The sequence below is a fragment of the Dendronephthya gigantea genome, unplaced genomic scaffold (assembly GCF_004324835.1).
Source record: "Dendronephthya gigantea isolate DGI-Jeju-01 unplaced genomic scaffold, DenGig_1.0 000110F, whole genome shotgun sequence".
Lineage (NCBI taxonomy): Eukaryota > Metazoa > Cnidaria > Anthozoa > Malacalcyonacea > Nephtheidae > Dendronephthya > Dendronephthya gigantea.
In genome coordinates this window covers 293,859-318,747 of record NW_021163120.1, presented here as the reverse complement: position 1 = coordinate 318,747, position 24,889 = coordinate 293,859, and the positions used below count along the sequence as shown (strand labels likewise).

The window sequence follows — 24,889 nt, the reverse complement described above, 5'->3', positions numbered from 1 at the left end:
CACAGGCATTGAACTTCTAATGTATAATCTCGTGCATACAAATTATGGTATTTGCCGTTTTTTTGATACACCTAGTATTTCTAACTATCAAAGCAAAACCTTGAAAATTGCGAGAAATGCTACCCAGGTCTTTCACAAGAAAGCCAAGCTATAGGAAAGAAGCGAAATATCGAATCCTTTCGTTTTGATATAAGTATTTAAAGAGATTCTGTCACAACTAACTACCACGCCTCCCATATATACCTCTTGTTGCGTTGAATTTACGTCAAAGATCACGAGATTTAACCCTAAATTGTCATCGTATGAGATATTTGACAGACTAGAAACGCCTCAATAGGGGAATTGATGACAGCGCTTAAAAAAAGATTTTGGATTTGCGAATAAACTCAGATTTTAGCTTTGCAAATATTTAAAGATTTCAATCAAAACACTTGAATGTTTTAAGTAATGTTCACAATTGAATAAACAACTTGTCGATGGCAATGAGTTTGTAGTCAATAAGATTTGACTGATAAATATGTAAATCAGTTATACAAACACTAGGTCTAGTGATTATATTTTTCCGATACAAGGATATACACTAGTATTTATAACTGATTTGAATATTTTTCAATCTTATTTTTATGCGGTATACAGGGTGTACATGTTACCTAATTCACGAAATTTACTTGGGTATGTAAAGCTCAACATAAACCTCACAAATGTTATAATTAAATATAGAATTAAAGTAATTCCGAAAAATGAAAGCATAATACAAATTTTATTCTGTATATTTCGAATCAAGAAAGATTTATCTTCAGCAGAATGGTTTAAGTTTACAAGATTTCAAATCTTGAAATCGGAATTACTTTAATTCTATATATTATGTGCTAAAACTATCAGCTGGTAAAGGATTATAATTAAATATTTACAAAACTAATTGAATAGGTCGAGTTGACAAGAATCGAAAGTGAAGCCATACATTGATACAATGCAACATGCGGATGTGATTTGTTACAACTGTCTTTAATTATACACAGAAAGGTTTTTCATACAGATTCCAAGTGAAATAATATCGGTACTTAAGTATGAAATGAAATTTAGGGCCGTTTACTTTGCTGTGAATGTTAATCACGCAATCGTGTACTCGTTATTTTGACAATGCACGCCGGAAAACGAGCTCACTTCAGGAAACGGGAACATATTCAAATGCCAGCAAACTTGTGATTCTACCATGTCAATTTTTTATATTATAGATCATTTTGTGAGTAAACAGTCTTCAAAAAGGATAGTGCAAGTGGAATAACTTTTGAAACTAAGCGGGAATCGTAAAGTGCCTTAGTGTAGGAGGCGATTCTTTTTTTCCACACATTTTGCATCGATGACAGCAGGCAGATTCTGAGCACAGGCCCCTCAACCTATCAAATCACTTTCTATCAGATCACACACTTATATTGGCGTGAAGGTCAACAGACATAGAAAAGCCCCATAGATCAATGAATGCGTGATTTGAATCGGGTTTTCATCGCTTGCCACAAAGTATATACATGCACAGACGACACACAAGATGAAGCCAATTGCTTCCCTTAAATGGAGCAACAAGCAACAGCCATTTAGCGAAGTTCTCGAGAAATACGAAGTTCCGAACTTGGTTCGCGTTCACGAGGGACATTACAGCATGAACGATGCGTGTTGCTTTGAAAGCGATCAGCTTCTGATGTTACACGCAACGCGTACGAAAAAGAGCTTCCTGGCAAAGAATTCCGTTGGTAGACGTATAGCTATACCAGAACGGTGCAAGAGTAAGCTGTTAGTGTGTCCTCTATCGACATATTATGGAAGCGATCCTATATTTGCCTCCGAAATGTCGAATATCTATCCTGATGTGAAATATTTCCGTGTTCTAGAAAATACTAGCATCGTCGACAAAGAAGTTAAAAGATTTTTTGAGCCAGAATCCATCTTGGAAGTCGCCTTTATTGACTCGGTAAACTCCCAGGTGAAATTCAAAGATGTTGAGCAACCCCTATCGTTCAGTTGCCGCATAGTCTTTGAAGCATTGTTGGATTATCGTGAATACACTTTGCAAAAAGCTGCAAGAGTGTTCCGCTTGCCAATAAAGGTAATTTTGATATTGGACTTCCTGCTTTCTGTTTTTCTTTGTTCATCTAAATATGGATCGTTAAACGGCTAGGATGCATGGTCAAACCGCTGAAATTAAAATGAGTATTTTGTTTAAAAAACAGCGGTGAAACTGTTTTTCCCTTGTCATCTCTTATTGATCCAGTTTTACCACAGGAGGAAACCTAAACTAAACTAACTTTATTTATACTGGATAGCTCTATCAGTTCTAAACTATATTCTTCCTAGAGGTCCAGTAGGGATCATCTCTTATTGATCCGGTGTTACTACAGGAGGAAACCTAAACTAAACTAAGTTTATTTATACTGGACAGCTCTATCAGTTCTAAACTGTTCTTCCTAGAAGTCTAGTAAGGATGATCTCTTATTGATCCAGTGTTACTACAGGAGGAAACCTAAACTAAACTAACCTTATTTATACTGGACAGCTGACACAGCTCTATCAGTTCTAAACTGTTCTTCCTAGAGGTCTAGTAAGGATCATCTCTTATTGATCCAGTGTTACTTCAGGAGGAAACCTAAACTAAACTAACTTTATTTAAACTGTATAGCTCTATCAATTCTAAACTATTCTTCCAGGAGGTCGAGTAAGGATCATCTCTTATTGATGTAGCTGGTGTTTCTATTTTAACCTTTCTAATGTTGTGTTACAGGTGCGGTTTTTACCACAAAGTGATGAGGGACAAAGTGCAGATATGAATAACGATTTTGAAATTATGGCCTCTAATCTTGGAATGGTAACGATTTGTGATCTTTCAAAACCGGAGCTTGTTGTGGTTGTAACAGAGTTAGATGCAACTGATCTATGTTCAACTTTGGCTAGGTCCACTGTGAAATGCTTGCAAATATCGAAAGATTGCAAGCTGAATGTTTCTGTTGCAAAAGGACTCATAAAGAACGACTCCGATTATCTGAACATGCTTCATGATTTTAACAAGGCTTTTCTCTACAAATACGATATGAAAGGTTTAAATGATTTCGACAAATGCTATTATCTGAATGATGGACACACCATACCAGAAATAACCGCTTCTGTTTTGACGTCAAAGATTTGTCAATCGAGGCGACCGGGACGTAGAAAAAGTGATTCAACAGTTGAGTCGCCATTGGGTTGCCATGACTACGAAAGTATTGCTTACGTTGAAGCACCATGTGATGATGACGGGTATGAACTTGTAGATCACGTGAACATCACGCGACAAAGTTATGCCAATATGGAGGCACTGGACGATGCTTTTGTGATGTCACATGACTACATGGACATAGACGACATTACTGATATGGCGTCATGGTGATGCAAGTGCATATCACACGATTACGTAAACGTAGACGATATGTAAATATGACGTCACAATCGTGTTGGTGTGTCAGAGGTGTATAACAATGACGTCACCAGAAAAGAAGTGCCACGAAATGAGTAAATGTAGTGCGAATCCGGGCGGGTCTGATACAGAGATTTTCAAAATGAAGGATTGTGTAGATAATACAGCCCAAAAGCTTCATCCAGATTTGTCTGTGGTGCAGCAGAACCAGCTTAGTAAGAACTCTGGTGAAATTTTCAAGTGCATGCCAGACACCAAAAATTTGTCGAAAACTCTCAGTCATGAGAGTTTAAAAAAGTCCTCCCAAACCGTGATAAATAACCCGATAGATATTCCTTCGTCCATTCCATCTGATGTCTCTGAACTTGAACCTGTCTGGCAGAGAAAAAACCCCGCGAATACTGCAACAGAAAGCCTGTAATGACACAAAAAATGGAACAACAAAACCTGATTTTAGTGGTAAAAACATCGTGATGGTTCCTAAAGACCCGCCCTAAACCCCAAAAGTCAAAACGCCGATGTTACAATTCCTAGAACAAGGCCAATTCCTAAGCCTAGGCCACCTGTTTCTATTCCTTGCGGCAAACCTGCAGTTCCCTGCCCCAAAAGTCGGCCCTCCGTTCCTATACCCGCAGATCTTTCGTGCCTGAGCTTGGCTGGAGTTGAACGGCTCTTGAAAACCCTCAACATGCAATGTTATGCAAACCAATTTCGCGAGAAACAGATTGATGGTGTGTTGTTGGTGAAGATTGATGAAATTACTTTATTAAGATCTTTCGATATGAAGCTATTTCATGCCAGAAAATTGATAAAAGTCATAGAAGGCTGGCGACCAAATTTTGTTGACAAAGAATCTTTGCAGAAAGGCAATTGTTGCGACTGAATCCTGACCATAAAAGGACGATTCTCCGTCGGTGTGGGAGTCACGTTTGCCTAGACATTTTCCTCTTCAAATTAAGAACTTAGAGCAATATCTCACACATACCATTAATAAAATAAGTAAATTAGCTTGTAGGTACACCACGTAAGTATCGACTACAGGGTGTCTCAAAAAAACCGAAAATTATTGAAATCACTCATTGTTAAAATTTGAATGCCGCGTGTTCACGAATTTCAGCCTGTGGGGATTTAATGCAACTTATAAAATGCTAAATGCTTTGTGTTGCTAGAGAAAGGGGAATGTGTCGAAGGTCATGGTCCTTGAGATGCACATTTAAGTATTGTTATCCATATTTTGTAAATTGTAAATATTGTTAATAAATATCATCATATGCATGCACAAAAATGCTTATGGCAAACATTTATACACCTGTGGGTCCCAACAGAGTGCTTAGGCATTCAAACTCCTAACAATTGCATTGTTTTGGGTGATTTCAATAGTTTTCGGGTTTTTTTGAGACCCTGTATAATATTGGTACGGAAGACGTTGTTTAATACTTATGACCTCAATACTTACTTTCACTACGTGCTATGACGTCTAGTGTAAAAGGGTCTATATCACGGTTTTATGCTCATGTCAGGTTTGCTCAGATTCAGTCAAATTCTTCGAAAACGGCAGCTTGACCTTCAAGCACTAACAATTATGCGCGTATTGAAGTTGGAAATAAACAGAAACAATAAAATATATTTCATCGTGTGTCCAGTTGATTGTAATTTGTATTTGCTTCTGTTCGTTTAATTAACTTTGCACGCACCAATATGACAACGAAATATAATTAGTCCAATATTGGTTATGCCCACCCAAAAGAAAGGGATAAGTACGGATGTTCGGATACTTCTGAGGTAGAGCACTCTTAAAGTGCCCCTGACACAAAATGCGATTTTTGCACCATGGAAAGTACGCATTTTTTCCGAGTGTTATGGTGAAAGAATTTTTCGATTTTAAAAAAAGGAACAATTTTAGAGCTCTTGAATCGATATATTTTTGAACCCATGGCCTCGTAACAGAAGACTGGGACTAGCGATTTTCGTGACGTCACGCAAGTGAGTCGCTGACTCACAGTGTATTTCCTAGGGTTCTATGCTTTTAATACACTTATTCAATCTCGTCGACCGCAGGATTCAATTTTTATACTAGGTATCAGGATTAAGGTTAATGTTATACGTTGCATCGTCGGAAGAGAAGATGCTGAAGAATAAGGGTATTTGAAGCGCGATTTGAAGCGCGCATGCTATGATGAGTCGCGATGACGACTCAGAATTTAACCCGTTTTTGGTGAAAAGCCTCTAGATGACAATGAATAGACAGAAGCCTACCAAAAGCAAAAGGCACAGAAAGATCTCATAACAAACTGCGTGTAATGTATGAAATGCCAGACGGGTTATATATAGCGAATAGTCATCACAGTTTCGACCTATAGTCGCGACATGCCGATTTTGTAATACACTGATTTGACCGTGATCATGCAGTGTGTTGTCTTTTGTCTTTATACGTGTAAAATGCGAAACCGATCGATCTCCTCACGAAGCGAAATGTCTGTTTATACTTTTACAGATAGATAAATGTACGGAGTCACTTATATGCGACCAAGACGCGAATTTAAAATACGTAACTTTACACCAGAGTTCTTTGTTATTTACGTACGGGCATATATTAAATCCTCACTGAAACTATATTTAATATCGGGTATGTTATTATGTTTATAGCTACAAAAAAACTTTTAAAATGTGCGTTCACGTAATGAGACAGGTTTCTGCGTCATGTGCATAAAACTCTCAACGATAGACATAAGTTAGTATGCTTATACAGAATATAGCTGAACATAGTTATATCTCAAAAGCACTCAAAAGCCGACTCACTTGTATGACGTCAAAAATTACCCTCGTTCCAGTTTCCTTATAACACGGACATGTACCACTGGAAACCCCAAATTTGAGGCTTTCAAACGGCTCTAAAATTGCGACGTTTTGATGAAATCGAAAAATTCTTTCAGCGAAATACTCGGACACACGAGTCCTTTACACAGTGTAAAAATCGCATTTTGTGTCAGGGGCACTTTAAATGCGGATCCTTCTCGCCTACGCGACCATATATTGGCGGTTTAGACGTGAAACGAAAATCCTAAAGCCCGCCGCACACGAGCTACACGCGGCGTGCCAAGCTGTGGACGGGATGGTACAGACTTGTAACAACTCTGCTGCAGACCTGTTACAACTTATGCGTTTTTTACGCGTGTACACGCGTAAGAATCATCATGTTGATGCAAGTTGTTGAAAACAGGAGTGAACAGTATTGTTGACAATGTTGTTCAAGATTGTTTAATCATTAATGTTGTTGCAACTGCATCGTGATTGCATCAACATTGATGATTCGACGGCCTTGGCCTTGGCCTTGGCCAGAACAACATAAGGCGGTAACAAAAGACCTCACTCTTGCTTTCTATTTCTCGGTACATGACCAAACATGTTCACTTTCAATGAACAACAATTATCTTAAAACAAGTGTTAAGCAACTACATCGACCTACATCGCGAGCTCGCCATTTGTGAGAGACAATACATGCTCTAAAGTATTCTTGCTTATTTGGGCAGCATCGAAACCGGGGATACGTAAAATCTGCGGTAAAACGTTTGTGGATACAAGAAAATCCGGATCTCAGCATCCATTGTGCTAAGGAGAACGTAGGTGTTATTTATTTTTACACAGTATGGAAACTTACGTACATATAAGGTCGTTTATAAGGGTGCGTGGCACTTAAAAAACAATCGCCCCTTTTACTTGGAAAGTAGACAAAGACACCGACTGACATTGGTATCTTAGGGTGGAGGTCAATTTTGCAAAGTCAGTAATATTTGCATTTGGCTTTTTTTTAGAGCTATACTTAAGCCTCGCGACTGATAATATTGACTTAATATTGTGTCGTAACAATCACTGCATGTGCATAATCAGAATGGATGCGTCCATATCATCTATCGACTCACTTACATGGAGCGACAAGCCGTGTCCATTAAGCGAAGTCCTTGAGAGAAACATGGTTCCAAACTTGGTTCGTGTTGAGGAAGGCTACTGTGGAATTAACGAAGCATGTAGTTTCGAAAACGACCAAGTTCTTATGTTACATAGATTGCGTACAAGGCAGAACTTTATAGCCGAAGACTCCGTTGGTAGATCTATCGCCATTCCCGTTGACTGTAAGACAGAGCTCCTAGTTTGTCCTTTGTCAATATATTGTACATACGACCCGATTCTTGTTGCAGAAATATCAAACGTTTATTCAGACGTGAAATACTTCCGGGTTATTGAAAATGAACAGGAGAAGGGAATTGAGAAATACTTTGAGCTTGGGTCCGTCTTCGAGGTCGACTATGTTGACACGGTGAATTTCCACGTGAAATTCAAAGATGTCAAAATGCCACTACCGTTTAGCTGTGGTATAGTGTTTGAAGCACTGTTGGATTATCGGGAATATACCTTAAAAGAGGCTGTGAAGGAGTTTGGCTTGCCAATAAAGGTTAGCATAATGATAGATTGTGGCTATTCTGAACCGTTTATTATGGATAATCCCTCTGACATTAGTTCCATGAGGATCATCTCTTAATGATCCGGTATATCTACATGCATGGAAAACGTAACTAAACTAAACTAACTTTATTTATACTGGATAGCTCTATAGATCAGTTCTAAACTGTTCTTTCTTGTGGTCCAGTAAGGATCATCTCTTATTGATCCAGTGTTACTACAGAAGGAAACCTAAACTAAACTAACTTTATTTATATTGGATAGCTCTATCAGTTCTGAACTGTTCTTCATAGAGGTCCAGTAAGGAACAGCTCTTATTGATCCAGTGTGACTACAAGGAGGAAACCTAAACTAAACTAACTTTATTTATATTGGACAGCTCTATCAGTTCTGAACTGTTCTTCATAGAGGCCCAGTAAGGGTCATCTCTTATTGATCCAGTGTGACTACAGGAGGAAACCTAAACTAAACTAACATTATTTACACTGAATATCTCCATCTGTTCTAAACAGCCCTTTCTAGGGCTCCACTAAGGATAGAAGTCCAGTAAGATCATCTTGTATTGATCTAATAGAATAATTCGCAACTCAATCATGGCCGTATAGTTTCTCTTACCGAAATATCCCTCAGGAATATTTCCGTGAGATTTCAATTGTTATTTTTATATTTTGAATTGCAGGTGCGCTTCTTGTCAAGTGGAGATGAAAAAGAACAATGTTTGGATAGTGACGTGGAAAATCTAGCCTCGAATCTAGGCAAAGTAACGATTTCTCATAGCTCAAAACCTCAGCTTACTGTGGTTGCAACGGAGATAGACGATGATCAATCTTTAACCTTAACTAAAAAGTCAACGAAGTGCTTGGTCATATCAAAAGAGTTGAAGCTGAATGTTTTCGTGTCTAAGGAATATTTTGAGAACCATCGTGCTTTTGTACAGATGGTTTCCAATTTTAACAAGGCCTTTTTAGTGAGATACGATCTTAAAAAATTGGATCGTTTCGAGAGATGTGAGTATCTGGATGGACCAGACGGTCACGTAACGCCAAAAATAACTGGTTCTAAATTGGTGCCAAAATTTCCTGAAGAAAATGACAATATCCGAGAAATAAAACCAAGTCCAAGAAATGGCACAGGTTATAAACCACCCCTGCTGACTCCCAGACCCACTCGTGGTGGAAAAGGGGAAACTATTTCGCGAAGACGCAATCGTTTCCCGAAAATTGCGGAAGATGTTGGACGGTACAAACCACGTAGCCTTGCTGACGATAACGCGCAAATCTCGAAGCATTGTGAAACCACGGGTGAAACTTTTGAAAGCCATCCACACGAGATTTATGATGATTTTAAATCTACTGACCGAAAAGTGGAAGCCTTTGGAGAATACGATGATCGTATCCCCAAGCCCAAGGCAAAACACGATTACGAGTTGCCAATGGACGACCACGTGTACGAGAGCATTAGCGATGAGGATTCATCGTTGGATGATGAGGGATACGAAGTTGTTCCTGATGAAGGGTACCCAGTTGTTCCTGATGATTCGCCGGCAACATCAAACGACTACGTGAATATACCCACAGAAGGTCATGTGACCTTGGAAAATACGAGTACAGAGATTAAGAGCGATAACGTGCCTGTGTTAAACACCAGAACCGATGTTTGTAAAGGAAGTCATCTGCATGCTACAAAAGACTCGGGCGGTAGAATCTCTACTGAGCCTGGCGATGAAACGTCCAGGATGAATGATGGTGTTAGAGATCAGTCGCGCAGCCTGATTCTTCCAGCCCATCTCCTAGCCGTGAAACTAAAACCTGTTGTAAAATGTGCTGAAATCTCTGATGGGAAGCCTGACAGAAGAAATCTGAGGAAAGCTAGTGGTCTCGAGGCGTCATTGAGCAAACCTTCTCGAGAGGTTAACAAACACCAGAGAAAGATGCCGATTAATATCCCCGTTCTTAGACCGGCGATAGTTCCTGGACTCAAAGGTAGTGAAATGAGAAATCCTGCGAAAATATCCTCGCATGAAACTCCCAATTCGAGAATTGGTAATGAAAACTGTGTTAAAACGCCCATTTCAAATAAGAAAACCTTCGATCAAACATCAAAAGCTGGCGATAAAAAGTTGGTTTCTAATGCGATGACCGCAAAACAAAACCACGATAGATCCTCAAATGAAAATACAAGTCACGGTTCCAGTGAGAGGAATTATGAAAACTTTCCTTTGGAAAAAGCTCGATCCAGACAAAAACCGGATTTTAAAAGTAGAAGTAATGTTGAAGCTTTGGCAAAGGAACGTGGGTCGAATGAGACATCAGTTCCAACTGTTGTCAATAAAAGCAAGATAAGAGCTGTCACCTTGAGAGATCAGACTTTCGCAAAACCAGGATCAAATTTTAATAATATCACAGATGAAGCTACGAGAGCGAAATTTGAAAGTAAAACCAGTCGTGGTGTAAAACCGGATGAAGTTGTCATGTTGAAAAGTGGGTGTTTTACAATATCATCAGCGACGATTTCTAATGTTCGACCTGCAGCATCCCGGTTGAAAAGTCAGCCCTCTATTTCGATACCCGCAGATTTGTCGTGCCTCAGTGTGGCCGGGGTTGGTCGCCTCCTGAGAAGTCTAAATATGCAATGTTATGTGAACACATTTCAAGAGGAACAGATTGACGGGAAAATATTTGTGACTTTAGATAAAGAATCATTATCGTCGTTAGATATAGCACAATTTCATGTCACTAAATTGATCAAAGTTATTGAAGGTTGGCGACCAAATGTCGGTAGTATCTAATTGAATTAGTTTGCAATTTCTTAATTTTGCACTCCACATGTTATAAAAACTTGTGATAAAAACATTTCATTGCAGAAAGTAAGAAGGGAAGACACGAATTAGCCTAGTTCATAGCAAAACAGTTCCTAACTTTCCTAATTTGCTATTTGCCATGTTTATACTTAACTAGTTATTAGTTTGAAAATGCTTGATATCAAATTAAAGTTGAAACATTATCGGAATCTTAATTTTGTGTTGGTATTTTTGAAGTAATCAGACCTTACGTTTGGCGAAGTAAAAAAAACTCAATCAGTGGAAATTGAAAGATTTCAAATGTTTCTGATAAAATGCTTATCCATTAATCGTAGTTCTGGTTCAGTGAAGTACTCTTTTAAATTGTAACAAGTATATCAAATTGTAACAAATATGGTCAACCATGGTCGAATATGCTGCAATATGGTATACTCAAACATGGTCGAATATACTGGAATATGGTATACTCAAACATGGTCGAATATACTGGAATATGGTATACTCGACCAAGGTCTAATTCGTCCATGCCAAAAATGAGGTATATTAGACCATCACTATTTTTATCGTGTCTTTAAACTAGTCTTAATTTACGCCAATTTCGTAATTAATTTTTTTTGTTTGTATAATTTTGACTGATGCAATCGCATGAGTTGCATCAGTCTGTGTCCTCTCCTGTTTTGTATGCCTTTCGTCTACATTTTTTATGCAGATCCGCTTAAAAAGCCGGAAGTTCGACTTTCTTTTTATCATTTTCAGATTTTTCCTTTGCAACACTATGGCATTTTACGCCTGATTCTAACGACGCCCTTTACATATAGGATATAAAAGTTTATCAAGTGCAAAAAATATACCCATGTCCATATATCTCACGTTATTTAACTGGTTATTTTGCAAATAGCACAGTCAGTTAATTGGCATAAGATCAGGTCTTGATATGTTCTGTTTGGGCTTGCTTTGATCTTACGTAATTTGGGCGCCAGTCTCTCCGCGAGTGCGCCGTGTCAACTAATCTAGCCAAAGCGAAGAATACGGTAGCTTCGTAGTTTGTACGAAGCCAGCAGCTTTTATGAAAGTGCAAAGCGTGTGAAAGCGACCACGCATTCCCGTTGGAATATGTAGCCTACGCTAACAGATGATATGGAGTACGTAAACATGGTTACAACTCGCTTGGCTTTGCATTGAATTGACTGCTAAGCCTAATTCAACAATTTCACGAATTTAAATACCGATCATTACCTATTATTCGCGCTGTGGTTCTATCCCTTTATCTTCACGATGGGAGCAGCGAAATCAAGGGCTGCTTTAACATGGGACGACAAAGCGTACCCGTTGTGCGAGGTTTTCGAGAAATACGGTTTCCCGAACTTCGTTTGTTTGAAAGAAGGCTATTATGGAACAAGCGATTCGACTTCCTTCGAGGCCGGGCAAGTTCTCATGTTACATGAATTGTGTCAAAAGCAAAGCTTTGTAGGCGAAGATTCACTCAGTCGGCCAATAGCGATTCCAGTTGAATGCGTGAATAACGTCTTAGTGTGTCCGTCCTCGAAATCCTTTAACCGTGATGCTATATTTGTCGGCGTAATATCAAAACTGTATCCACAGATAGAATACTTCCGGGTGCTAGAGAATGATTGCGTCGAAGACAAAGTTAAAAGATGCTATAAGCTTCATTCCATCGTAAAGGTTGAAGATATTGACTTTGTAAACTCTCTTGTGAAATTCAAAGATGTTAGGCTGCCTCTGCCATTTAGTAGTCGCATAATATTTGAACCTTTAGTGGATTGTCGTAAGTATACATTGAAAGACGCTGTGGAGGCGTTTGACTTGCCGATAAAGGTAAGCGTAATGGAGCTAGTTTAGCTATTTCTACAGAGGAAACCTGGTCGTATTGATCCAGCGTTACTCTCTTTAAGGCTGGTTTCCACTCAAAAAAATTCTCCTTTGGATCGGACCGGACAGGAAAGTTTCCTTTGTGTAAACCCCACCTGAGAACTCACTGACAAAGGAAATTTTCCTGTCGGTTCCGATCCAAAGGAGATTTTTCCTGAGTGGAAACTAGCCTTTACTTATATACTGGGTAGCTCTAAACTGTTCTTCCTCCAGGTCCAGTAGGGATTATCTCTTACTGATCCAGTGTCACTACAGGAGGAAACCTAAACTAAAATACCTTTATTTAAACTGGATATAGCTCTATCAGTTCTAAACTGTTCTTCCTAGAGGTCCAGTAAGGATCATCTCTTATTGATTCATTGTTACTACAGGAGGAAACCTAAACTAAACTAACTTTATTTATACTGGATAGCTCTATCAGTTCTAAACTGTTCTCCTTGAGGCCCAGTAAGGATCATCTCTTATTGATCCAGTGTTACTACAGGAGGAAACCTAAACTAACTTTAGTTATACTGGATAGCTCTATCAGTTCTAAACTGTTCTTCCTAAAGGCTAATTTCCACTCCGGAAAACGAGCAGCGGATCGGATCGGATTTTTTTCCGAGCCTGGTCCGATCCATGAAGTGATTCGGATCGGATAAAAAAAAGTTAAAACTATTTGAACTTTTTTTTATCCGGTCTCGGACGCTTTCGGATCAATATAAGCCAAAAATTTCAACAGACGGCGCACGCGCGGATCATCTTTCGTTCCGATCCGATCCGCTGCTCGTTTTCCGGAGTGGAAATTAGCCTTAAAGGTGCAGTAAGGATCATCTCTTATTGATCCAGTGTTACTACAAGAGGAAACCTAAACTACACTAACTTTATTTATACTGGATAGCTCTATCAGTTCTAAACTGTTCTTCCTAGAGGTCCAGTAAGGATCATCTCTTATTGATCCAGTGTTACTACAAGAGGAAACCTAAACTAAACTAACTTTATTTATACTGGATAGTGGATAGCTCTATCAGTTTTAAACCGTTCTTCCCAGAGGTCTAGTAAGGATAATCTCTTATTGATCCATGATTTATAGGTGCGTTTTTTATCAAGTGGAAATGACGATAAAAAGTTGGAAAATAATTTGGAAAATGCTGTCTCGAATCTTGGCAAGGTAACAATTCACCGTCTTTCGAGACCTGAGATGTTAGTGGTTGCAACAAAGTTAGATGCTGATCAATCCTTAACCTTGCCTAACCCGTCAGAGAAATGCTCGCTTATTCCAAAGTATTGCAAGCTGAAAGTTTCCGTGGCTAAAGAACTTCTACAGAACGATCCTACTTATCTAAAAATGGTTCGCAATTTCAACGATGCATTTTTGAAGAAATACGACCTAGAAGTACTTATAGGAAATAAATCTAGCTTTAGAACTATCCTGTCAGAACAGCCCCATGATCGCAGGTTCAAGAAACAAAGTCCCGGAGAAAAACACGAGGAGGCGAAAACGCCGATAAAGAATGACCATGTCTGTGAGACCATTGATGCCGATGAACCAAAAGATGGTAATGATTCGAAAATTGCCGATAGTCATGTGACGTTTAAAGATCGCTTGAGCATGACCTCGCAAAGTAGTCATCACGAAGATGAGACCGACCAGAATTATTTGGTTATGACAGGACAGAATTATGTCGATATGACGTCATCGGTGTACAAGCGGACGAGCCAGCAGGACGATGAGGACAAAATAAATGAGCATTTGAATGTTCCAGTAGTGTCGCTCTTTTCGGCCTCGCCTGCGAACAGCGAGCATGACGTAAACTGGAATGAAAATACCGCATCGGAATCTGAAATTCAAACGTTTCCAGGAGAAAAACACGAGGACGAAGCTCCGATAAAGAATGACCATGTCTGTGAGACTATTGATGCCAATGAACCAAAAGATGGTCATGATTCCAAACTCACTGACAGTCATGTGGAGTTTAAGGATCGCTTCAGCTTGAACTCGCAAAGTAGTCATCACGAGGATGAGACGGACCAGAATTATTTGGATATGACAGGACAGAATTATGTCGATATGACGTCATTGGCGTTCGAGCGGACGAGCCAGCAGGACGATGAAAAGAACAAAATAAATGAGCATTTGAATGTTCCAGAAGTGTCTCTCTCTTCGGCCTCGCCTGCGAACAGCAAGCATGACGTAAACTGGAATGAAAATACCGCATCGGAATCTGAAATTCAAACGTTTCCAGGAGAAAAACACGAGGACGAAGCTCCGATAAAGAATAACCATGTCTGTGAGACTATTGATGAACCAAAAGATGGTCATGATTCCAAACTCGCTGACAGTCATGTGGAGTTTAAGGATCGCTTCAGCTTGAACTCGCAAAGTAGTCATCACGGGGATGAGACGTCACAGGATAACACGGACCAGATTTATTTGGATTTGACAGAACAGACTGATGTCGATATGTATAAAGAATATAATGACACCGATGAAAAACACGAGGACGAAGTGCCGATAAAGAATGACCATTTCTATGAGACTATTGATGAACCAAAAGATGGTCATGATTCCAAACTCGCTGATAGTCATGTGGTGGTTGAAGATCGCTTCAGCTTGACCTCGCAAAGTAGTCATCACGAGGATGAGACGGACCAGAATTATTTTGATATGACAGGACAGAATTATGTCGATATGACGTCATTGGCGTACGAGCAGACGAGCCAGCAGGACGATGAAGAGAACAAAATAAATGAGCATTTGAATGTTCTAGAAGTGTCGCTTTCTTCGGCCTCGCCTGCGAACAGCAAGCATGTTGTAAACTCGAATGTAAATACCGCATGGGAATCTGGAATTCAAACGTTTCCAGGGAAAAAACACGAGAACGAAGCACCGATAAAGAATGACCATATTTATGAGATTATTGATGAACCAAAAGATGGTCATGATTCCAAACTCGCTGATAGTCATGTGGTGGTTGAAGATCGCTTCAGCTTGAACTCGCAAAGTAGTCATCACGAGGATGAGACGGACCAGAATTATGTCGATATGACGTCATTGGCGTACGAGCAGACGAGCCAGCATGACGATGAAGAGAACAAAATAAATGAGCATTTGAATGTTCCAGAAGTGTCGCTCTCTTCGGCCTCGCCTGCGAACAGCGAGCATGACGTAAACTGGAATGAAAATACCGCATCGGAATCTGAAATTCAAACGTTTCGTGAAGCTGGGAAGTTGGGGTCTGAGGACCAAAACAAGTCCGAAACTCCTTGCCTAAACAGCCCGACTCTTGCCCAGTTACCCGCAGACATTTCGTGCCTGAGTTTGGCCGGAGTTGGACGGCTTTTGACGAGCCTCAACATGCAATTTTATGTAGACAAGTTTAAAGAGGAACAGATTGATGGAGCAGTATTAGTTACCTTAGATGAAGAAATGTTATTCTCGCTAGACTTAACGCGATTTCATGTCACAAAATTGACGAAGTTTATAAAGGGTTGGAGACCAAATGTTAGTTAAGGAATCAATATTCGTATGTTAGCGAACTTTTGTTTGTATTTTGTACAAATATTTTTGTACAAAATATATTTGTTCATATATAGTTTGGAACTGCTCTGTAACTGTATCGTAATTTTAAATGCATTGTCTGTATAGTCTAGAGTGGTATTCACTTTGTATGAAACACTTTATCTGTCGTTCAAGTTATGTAGATGATATACGTGTCATAAAGCTTGTAGAATAGTAAAAAAAATAACGAGATTAATAAGACTATGTGCACACGGTAACGTTTTCGAGCGTTTTCATTTTCGTTTTCATGCCAAAACGGTTTCAAACATCGTCAAAAAACAATAGAAGTTGAAGCTAATTTAACATATTGAGAATATTTTCCTTTGGATAGTGTGGACAGGGCGTCAAAGCGATAGACTAGATAAAAACGATTTTGAAAACGCGCGAAAACGACGCTCGTGTGCACATAGTCTAAATGAATGATATTCCTGGTGATATTTATAGGCAAAGTAAATAACAGCAATTAATTGAGCAAACCTGGAGTTTGGGGGGTTGAGAGGCCCCTTGGCCCTAGAAATCGTAGCAGGGATGCCTAGCTATATCCCCTGTGTTACAGAACTTCGGCTGAAATAAACGTTTGAAAGAATCTTGCATCAATTCAATTTACACCAGGGACCGGTTGGTTGAAAGCCGGATAGCGCTATCCACCGGATAGTGGTTTTTTCAACCGTTCTAAAAATGCTCGAAGAGCAAATAATAACCTTTGGAACTAACAATTGTTAAAGAGGATCCTCAATTTAGGAATACAAAGATTTAATCAAAGTTTCAGCCAACAACGGGCGATTTTAAAGCGATTGAAAAAAACACTATCCGGGGGACAGCGCTATCCGGTTTTTATACAACCGGCCCCAGGTGCATGACTATAGACTTTGTAGGAATATACAAATTTAAATATCGGATGCATCCGTAAACATTGCAAACCCCCATGTAAGTCATAGTGCACTGCGCAAGACTTCACGGATCAAATGTCAAATGTCTTTGTATACGCGTACATAGCCGGTTCGACGATAAACACTTGTCTGGGATATTATTGCGGGTAATGCGAGTAGTACTTTGGGAGTTTAATCCTCATTGTCAGAAACTGCTGCAATTTCGACGCATCTTCGTGATAAATGACACTGGTATCTCAAGCACTTGAAACCAATCGCATCGTTTTCCTTTAAAAGCGATACTACACTGATATTGGCGTGATCAACAAACGGCTTAAAAATATCGGAAATAATATATGCGCATGCATGGTCAGAGATTGTGTGATTTTCGCAAGTCTGCATTCGCATAATATTTACATATGGCTTGCTGTCTCGCTCTGTGGTGATAATGGAAGTGAGCAAATCAATTGCTTCGTTGAAGTGGAGCAAGAAACATCATCCTTTGAGCGAAGTTCTCCACAAACTCAAACTCCCAAGCTTGGTTCGTGTACAAGAAGGATACTACGGCTTGAACGATGCGTGTAGTTTTGAAGTCGGTCAGCATCTCGTGTTGCATACTATGCGAAGCAAACAGAATTATATGGCCGAAGACTCCGCTGGTAGACCTGTATCGATTCCAGTCGAATGTGGGAATAAGCTTTTGGTTTGCCCTTTGTCAATACACTGTGGATATGATCCTATTCATGTGTCTGAGATGTTCTATGTTTTTCCCGACGTTAAGTATTTCCGGGTTTTAGAAAATAATTGCTCCGAAGACATAGGACTAAAAGCACACTTCTTGCCCAAATCTGTCTTAGAAGTTGAACGTATTGATGTAGCGAACTCCGTTGTGATATTCCGAGATGTTCACGAGCCCGTACCGTTCAGCTGTGGTATAATTTTCGAAGCATTGATGGACTATCGTGAATACACTTTGAGAGATGCTGTAAGAGCGTTCGGCTTGCCGATAAAGGTGATTAAGATTATTAAAAGTTATATTGCAAACTGGTTAATCATCCCGATTTCTAGCTAGAGGTTCAGTAAGGATCATCTCTTATTGATACAGTGTTACTACAGGAGGAAACCGAAACTAAACTAACTTTATTTATACTGGATACGTCTATCAGTTCTAAACTGTTCTTCCTAGAAGTGCAGTAAGGATCATCTCTTATTGATCCAGTGTTACTACAGGAGGAAACCTAAACTAAACTCACTTTATTTATACTGGATAGCGCTATCAGTGCTAAACTGTTCTTTCTAAAGATCCAGTAAGGATCATCTCTTATTGATCCAGTGTTACTACAGGAGGAAACATAAACTAAACTAACTTTATTTATACTGCATGGATACGTCTATCAGTTCTAAACTGTTCTTCCTAGAGGTCCAGTAAGGATCATCTCTTATTGATCCAGTGTTACTACAGAAGGAAACCTAAACTAAACTAGCTTTATTGTTTGCATGAAACGGAAGGGATTGAAATCTCAATAGATTGAAGGCAAGGTGACAGAACTTGAAATTTGAGACTTACCCATTACGCGATTACAACGCACGGTCGAGTACTGAATATTCGTGATGCGGCTTCAGCCTTTAATCTATTTTCGTCCAGTTTCGTTTAGTGTACTAAACTGTTCTTCCTAAAATCGTGGGAGTCCAATAAACATCACCTATTGACCCAGTGTTGCTACAGGAGGAAATCTGAAGTAAATTAACTTTATTTATACTGGATAGCTCTATCAGTCCTAAACTGTTCCTCCTAGAAGTCTAGGGGCCAGCTGCATGAAGCCCGTTCAGCTTAAACGGTGGTTAAATTCAAAATAAAAAGCAAATCTATCGTTTTATGCATGAAGCTAAAAAAATGTTTTTAACCTTAACAAACGATATTGTTTAGAACTACATATTCAGTGCATAATATTCAAGTGGACTCATTCACGAGAGATGTAAGGGTGCATGGTTTTTAAATTTGACTTATCCACCGTTTAAGCTAAACATGCAGGCTTGATACAACCGGCCCATGCATGTACGGCAGTAGGGATCATCTCTTCAGTCAGTCTCTCAAGAGGAAACCTAAACCAAACTAACTTTTTTATACTGGATAGCTCTATCAGTTCTAAACTGTTTTTCCTAAAGGTTCAGTAAAGATCATCTCCTATTGATCCAGTGTTGCAACAACAGGAAAAAATTTAAACTATAAGCATATTCATATACTGGATATATAGTATATGGATATAGAGTATATAGTATACTGTGTGTACTGAATATATAGTATATACTCTGTCGAGTCAAGTGTTCTTCCTAGAGATCCAGTAAAGTTCATCTTTTATAAACCTATGTTAAAAGGTATATAGGCGAAAGTCTAAACGAAACCAACTATGTACTGATGAGTGTACAGTTATTTTAAATATTCCCGTCTCAGGTTTAGACGGGAAAGTTAGACGGGTAAGTTAGACGGGTAAATTCGGACGAGAAACCCGTCTGTGACCGGATTCGCATTAGACGAGTTTCCCATTTTAGACGAGTTTCCCGTCTCTAATATAAATTCGGCTAATTCGTTACAGGACGAAACCTAAGTATTTTTTATGCAGACTACTGACAAATTCGTCTACACTATCGATATTTGTAATCTGTTCTAATTTGCGTTCAATTTTCAACTTACCAATGTCATATTACAGGTGCTCTTTTTACCAAGTAAATATGACGAACAAAGCCCGCTGGATGGCGATTTTGAGAATATTGTCTCGAATCTTGGAAAGACTACAATTATTCACAGTCCACAACCTGAACTTTTGGTGGTTGCAACGAAGATAGATGAAGATCAGTTTTTGATCTTATCAGAAACATCCGTGAAATGCTCTCAAATATCAACGAATTGCAAGCTGAATGTTTCCTTGGCTAAAGAAATCACCAAGAACAATCCTGTTTACCTGAAGATGCTTCACGATTTCAACGAGGAATTCCTAGAAAAATACGACCTTAACGAATTGGATTCCCTCGACAAATGTCAGTACCTTGATAGACCAGATGGACTTTCAAAGCCTGATATAACAGGTTCGGTTTTGGTCGCAAAGGCCTTGGGACAGAACAACAATGCTCCGAAAATATTCCAAAGAAATAGATCTCGTTTTGAAACAAGCCCTCCACTTCCTCCCAGAAACGACCAGCCTGAAGAAAAGGGCAACACTGCATCGATTTTCTATCGACCTTTACAAATAGGCGAAAGTGTGCCTGGCCATGATGCTTTTGAAAACATTGAAAAAGTAAAAGTAAAAGACGGGAACGATGCATGCAAGTGCGAAGACCCTAATCAAAAAGCGAAATCTTCATGGCAATGCCATCTTCAGAATCTTACGCCTCTTAGTCCAAAAGAGAAATGCCGTTTGAAAGTACATCATGAATATGAGGAGATCGATGCTTTTGATGATGAAGGGTTAGATAAGGATATATATGGATATGAATTCGTAAATTACGGTGTAAATAAGACGATACAGAAGTCCGTGTTTATGACGTCAGAGGAACTGACAGCCGAGGAGTACGTGGACATGTCCTCGGAGAATTACGTGGATATGACGCCAGACGAATATGTTGATATGACGTCACCGGAGTATATGAAGATGATGTCACAGAAGGGAAAGGCCCGGAAATTGAGTGAGTATGTAAATAACCCTGGTGTTATTTCACCCCCAGTTGCTTCACAAAGCACCAGCGGTTGTTCTGGAAACACCACTGGAAAAACTGCATCGGAACCTGGAAATCAGGAATCAGAAAAATTGGATTTTGAAAGTGGAAACATTGCAAAAAAAATCACGCCACAAGCGCGCGAAGAAAAGTTTAAAATTTCCCCTAAAGATATGTATAAAAAACGCACAATAAAGGTTCCTATATCCATCCCTACCGATCCCCTGGCTTCCCCTGAATCCATGATAGTTAAAACTGAAAATAATACGACTTCAAATGAGACTAAAGTCAAAACACCCTCAAGAAAGGTTCCCATATGTATCCCTTCCGATCCCCTCACTTCTCCTAAACTCAAATCTGGTGGACTGAAAAGCTCTGAGGAGACTTTCGCGGTTGAAACAAAGAACAATACGACTTCAAATGAGACTAAAGTGAAAACACGCTTAAGAAAGGTCCCGGTATCTATCCCTACCGATCCCCCCACTTCCCCTAAACCCAAATCTGGTAGACTGAAAAGCTCTGAAGAAATTACGATGGTTAAAACTGAGGACATTACAACTTCAATTGAGTCTAACGTTTGGAAACCATTCAAAAAGGTTCCCATACCTACTCCGAACAATCCCCCGATACCCCCAAAACCCCCAAGCCTGTCAAAGAAAGCTGTGCGAAGACAACGATGTTTATAACTGAGAACAATACGACCTCAGATGAGAATAAGGTCAAGAAACACCCGATAATGGTTCCCATAATCATCCCTAAACACCCCCCGCCCGTCCCTAAACGCAAATCTGCAGAAACTATGGGAGAAAATTTTCAGGTAAATTTTACCATATCTACCCCTATCGATCCCCCGGCTGAAAGTAATGAGACCGTGAATGATACTGGAAAGCCGGGCGTTGGGAGAATGGACTCGATCAATTTGTCAAACCAGAATGAACTAAAGAGTGGTGAAGTTTCTGTCAAGCACGACGTTCAAAGCTGTCGAAGCGAATGTCCGCAAACTGAAACCACATCACCTACGGTTTCTATTTCGCCTGACCAATCTCCAGTGCTCTGCCCCGAAAGCCCGTCGTCCGTTCCGATACCGGAAGATCTGTCGTATCTGACTGTGGCTGGTGTTGGACGGCTGTTGACAAACCTTCATATGCAATGTTATGTAAAAAAGTTTAGCGAGGAACAGATTGACGGTGAGATGTTGGCGGAATTAGACGAACTAACGCTGTTCTCTTTGGATTTGAAACCATTTCACGTGAAAAAGTTGTTGAAGGTCATTGCTGGTTGGAGGCCAAATGTCGGCGTTCAGGAATAGTTAACGAACGGTATTTGGTAAACTAAGGCCAGGTTTACACTGTCAAAGTTCCTGTGTTCACAGTTGAAAATTTACATTAGTAAATCCCAAGTAAATGTTTTGCAGCGAGTATCACGATAAAGTAACTCAACGTTGAAGATCCCTGTCCCCTGTTTAAGGGGCTGTTTACATGAGCCCTCTTACCCGAGATTCAACGAAGCGTGAGATGACTTTGAGGTATTGAAATAAGTCTTTAGGATACCAAACAAGCACATGCTATTGTTGTGGTGATTATACGACTGCCAGGATCATGTTATCTGCTCATTTCAATACCTCAAAATCATCTCACGCTTCGTTGAATCTCGGGTAACCGGGCTCATGTAAACAGCCCCTAAGTCTCCTTGAATATTTCTACTAAATATTTTGAAACCTAGGATTCGCCGTTCGAAAATGCCAGCTGTGATCACAGAAGATTCGACAGGGCCTAAATTGAAAAAAAAAACGTTTAACAGTCTGAAATATGTTGCTCAGCTTTGTCATCGGACATAACCGGAAAACTGAACATCGTTTTCAAATTACACAAACGGATCTTTCGTGCCATAAACACCATGCATCAGTTTTACGTCTAATTTATTCGTTATTTTATATTTTTTATGAAAATATTCAGATTATTAGTTGTCAATGTATGTAGAATATATTTTAAAAGTAACGACACAAAACGATTTAAATTACATATAGAAGAAATACGAATCGCTATAAACCACGCGTGGCTGATAAGCTCAGCAAGTTACTCTCGTGTGGGGATAGTTTTCGTGAGGAATTCGCCTCGAGAGGCAAGTTTCTCACGTGTGCAGATGGTTTTCGCACTGAGCTAACTGCCTCGCAAAGTCGTTAGCTCAGCTGATAGCTCTCGTGTGCGGCGGGCTTAAAGGCGGTGCTACAGTGATGTAATTAACTTTCCTTGCAACTTGCAATGCAATTCTACTCCTGAGGCATCTAAAGTTGATAAATGCGAACATTTCTTACGATCGATAAGGTTTTCTCACTGGGTTTTCTGGGCATATCAAACACTCTTTACAAATTAACATCACTCAAAATTAGAATTGTATTGCAAGTTGCAAGGAAAGTTGCATAGTGTAACAGCACCTTAACTAACGGTGGAGCGCCAGTAGATTTTGAATATAAACAAAACGTATAATACTCTTCATCACAACAAAGCTAGATATCGGGGGAGACCTCACATTATTTTCTGCCACCGAATGTATATTACCCCAATAAAACGAGCTAGCGGAAAGCAGCCCTAAGGAAAAGCATGGGCCAACTGGAATAAGATGTTTCCTCTAGCCACGCAGCTGTTTCCTCTAGCCACGAGCTATCATCTCACCAGGATTTTATTATTCCTCGCAACGGACAATAGAAATATGCAAAACATATCGCGATGAGACGACAAAAGTTTGTTTATTTCAAAACGTCGTGCTTTTCAAGCCCAGAACGGATTTAAAACAATAGTTAATCAAATGAGATGCCTCATTATCTATTGTTGTTAATGCGTTCAACACATGAGAACCACAACGTTTGAAGCAAGCCTGACTGAGTGACTGTTATGTGTGATGGATTTATAAAGTGCATTGTCTGTTGGAATGTCTTTGAGGTAATAAAAGACGAGTGTATTCGAAACGAAACTCAATTTTGGCACTCTCGAAGAAGGAAGGATCACTCGAAGAAGTTTAGGGAAAAGTTAGAAGAATCTTTGCTCAGGTACATGGTCTTGGTTGGTTTAAAGAATCTGTTGGCTTGATCTTTGGCTTTGCAAATGAGTTCATCGCCGTGTTGATTTGAATAGGCAGAAGACATTAGCGCCTTGAGCCATATTCTTGCTGATTTTCACTGCTATATCTTGTATATTTCGATTCAAAATGTCAAATGCGAGTGAACAGTTAATTTGATTTTGTTTTTCCTTCTTTATTTAATTTCAGAACGAACTACGGCGCCGAAAGATGGAAGAAGCGAGACACAAACGCTTGCTTGCAGCGAATAATAGGTATTGTTCTACTAATGTATGTGTATTTTGCATTTGTGACTTGAAATAACACGTTTGTACGCGGTGGGCGAAACTAAAATATATTTAATTCGAACTTTTCGGGACTTCATTACGGGAAACGTTCCACTCTGGCACCAATGTCAGTTTACATTGTCGTATTGTGAATACTCGTCCGTCATCACTTCATGTAGGTTTTGTACAAGGGAAAGACAGATTCAAACTGAGATATATATAATGCCAATAATGCCTATGGCTATGATTATCCGTATTGTTATATGTATGTACTTTATGCTAGACTTGGCATGCATGCATGTGCTGAGTTATTTCAGCCTGTTTATTGTTGTAGTTCAGTCTTCGGAGCGTGTCTTCTACTTCCAAAATCTTATCGTGCTGTGATTCCTTTTGCTTCCCACGTCAATTAGTTTTACCACAAAAGCAAGTTACACTGAAAGCAAGTTACTTTACCTAGGCTTTATGAATTTTTTTGTTTTACCAAGGTTTTCTATTTTTAGAATGAAAGAATCGTCGGAATGGAGAGATGTCGGACCTGCCTTGGGACATTTATATGCACGCAAATACAAAACTCATTTTCGGTGAAAATATGCATGAGTAAAACATGCATGTATTTGGCTTTTTGGTCTGAGATATGCTGAACACTCTTCTGTTTACCTCCTTGATTTTCAACTTTTCGGATTGCGGTTTATGCCTGTGTCTGGTCGTGTCAAGCGCATGCGGAGTAAATGCAAGTGATTTGGGGCCCCATCACTTGTATTTTCTTCATCTTGAACGACAATAGTCCGGAACAAAAATATCGCTCACAGAGCGCCTAAAACATAAAAATGCATGAGA

At 39.5% G+C, this 24,889-nt stretch overlaps 4 protein-coding genes across 4 annotated transcripts; all 4 read left to right on the top strand.

Annotated features, from left to right (window-relative positions):
• The first annotated feature begins 844 nt into the window (after positions 1–844).
• On the top strand, positions 845–3,415 carry LOC114535065. The gene is made up of 2 exons (XM_028556447.1): positions 845–2,101; positions 2,774–3,415. The coding sequence occupies exons 1-2, from the start codon at positions 1,547–1,549 to the stop codon at positions 3,413–3,415; spliced, it is 1,197 nt and encodes a 398-aa protein (XP_028412248.1). The 5' UTR covers positions 845–1,546.
• A 3,111-nt stretch (positions 3,416–6,526) lies between these two features.
• LOC114535079 lies at positions 6,527–10,874 on the top strand. The gene is made up of 2 exons (XM_028556461.1): positions 6,527–7,892; positions 8,580–10,874. The coding sequence occupies exons 1-2, from the start codon at positions 7,317–7,319 to the stop codon at positions 10,686–10,688; spliced, it is 2,685 nt and encodes an 894-aa protein (XP_028412262.1). The 5' UTR covers positions 6,527–7,316; the 3' UTR covers positions 10,689–10,874.
• Positions 10,875–11,721: 847 nt separating this feature from the next.
• On the top strand, positions 11,722–16,689 carry LOC114535078. The gene is made up of 2 exons (XM_028556460.1): positions 11,722–12,536; positions 13,663–16,689. Exons 1-2 carry the CDS (start codon positions 11,976–11,978, stop codon positions 16,081–16,083), a joined length of 2,982 nt encoding a protein of 993 aa, XP_028412261.1. The 5' UTR covers positions 11,722–11,975; the 3' UTR covers positions 16,084–16,689.
• A 418-nt stretch (positions 16,690–17,107) lies between these two features.
• Positions 17,108–21,408, top strand: LOC114535095. Its single transcript, XM_028556477.1, has 2 exons — positions 17,108–18,012; positions 19,709–21,408. Exons 1-2 carry the CDS (start codon positions 17,449–17,451, stop codon positions 21,395–21,397), a joined length of 2,253 nt encoding a protein of 750 aa, XP_028412278.1. The 5' UTR covers positions 17,108–17,448; the 3' UTR covers positions 21,398–21,408.
• Positions 21,409–24,889: the final 3,481 nt, after the last annotated feature.

Excerpts from the sequence above, each read along its gene's own strand:
- LOC114535065 (XM_028556447.1), top strand. The coding sequence starts at position 1,547 with ATGAAGCCAATTGCTTCCCTTAAATGGAGCAACAAGCAACAGCCATTT. Across the intron at positions 2,102-2,773 it reads TGTTCCGCTTGCCAATAAAG|GTGCGGTTTTTACCACAAAG; the intron begins GTAATTTTGATA and ends GTTGTGTTACAG.
- LOC114535079 (XM_028556461.1), top strand. The coding sequence starts at position 7,317 with ATGTGCATAATCAGAATGGATGCGTCCATATCATCTATCGACTCACTT. Across the intron at positions 7,893-8,579 it reads AGTTTGGCTTGCCAATAAAG|GTGCGCTTCTTGTCAAGTGG; the intron begins GTTAGCATAATG and ends TTTGAATTGCAG.
- LOC114535078 (XM_028556460.1), top strand. The coding sequence starts at position 11,976 with ATGGGAGCAGCGAAATCAAGGGCTGCTTTAACATGGGACGACAAAGCG. Across the intron at positions 12,537-13,662 it reads CGTTTGACTTGCCGATAAAG|GTGCGTTTTTTATCAAGTGG; the intron begins GTAAGCGTAATG and ends CATGATTTATAG.
- LOC114535095 (XM_028556477.1), top strand. The coding sequence starts at position 17,449 with ATGGAAGTGAGCAAATCAATTGCTTCGTTGAAGTGGAGCAAGAAACAT. Across the intron at positions 18,013-19,708 it reads CGTTCGGCTTGCCGATAAAG|GTGCTCTTTTTACCAAGTAA; the intron begins GTGATTAAGATT and ends GTCATATTACAG.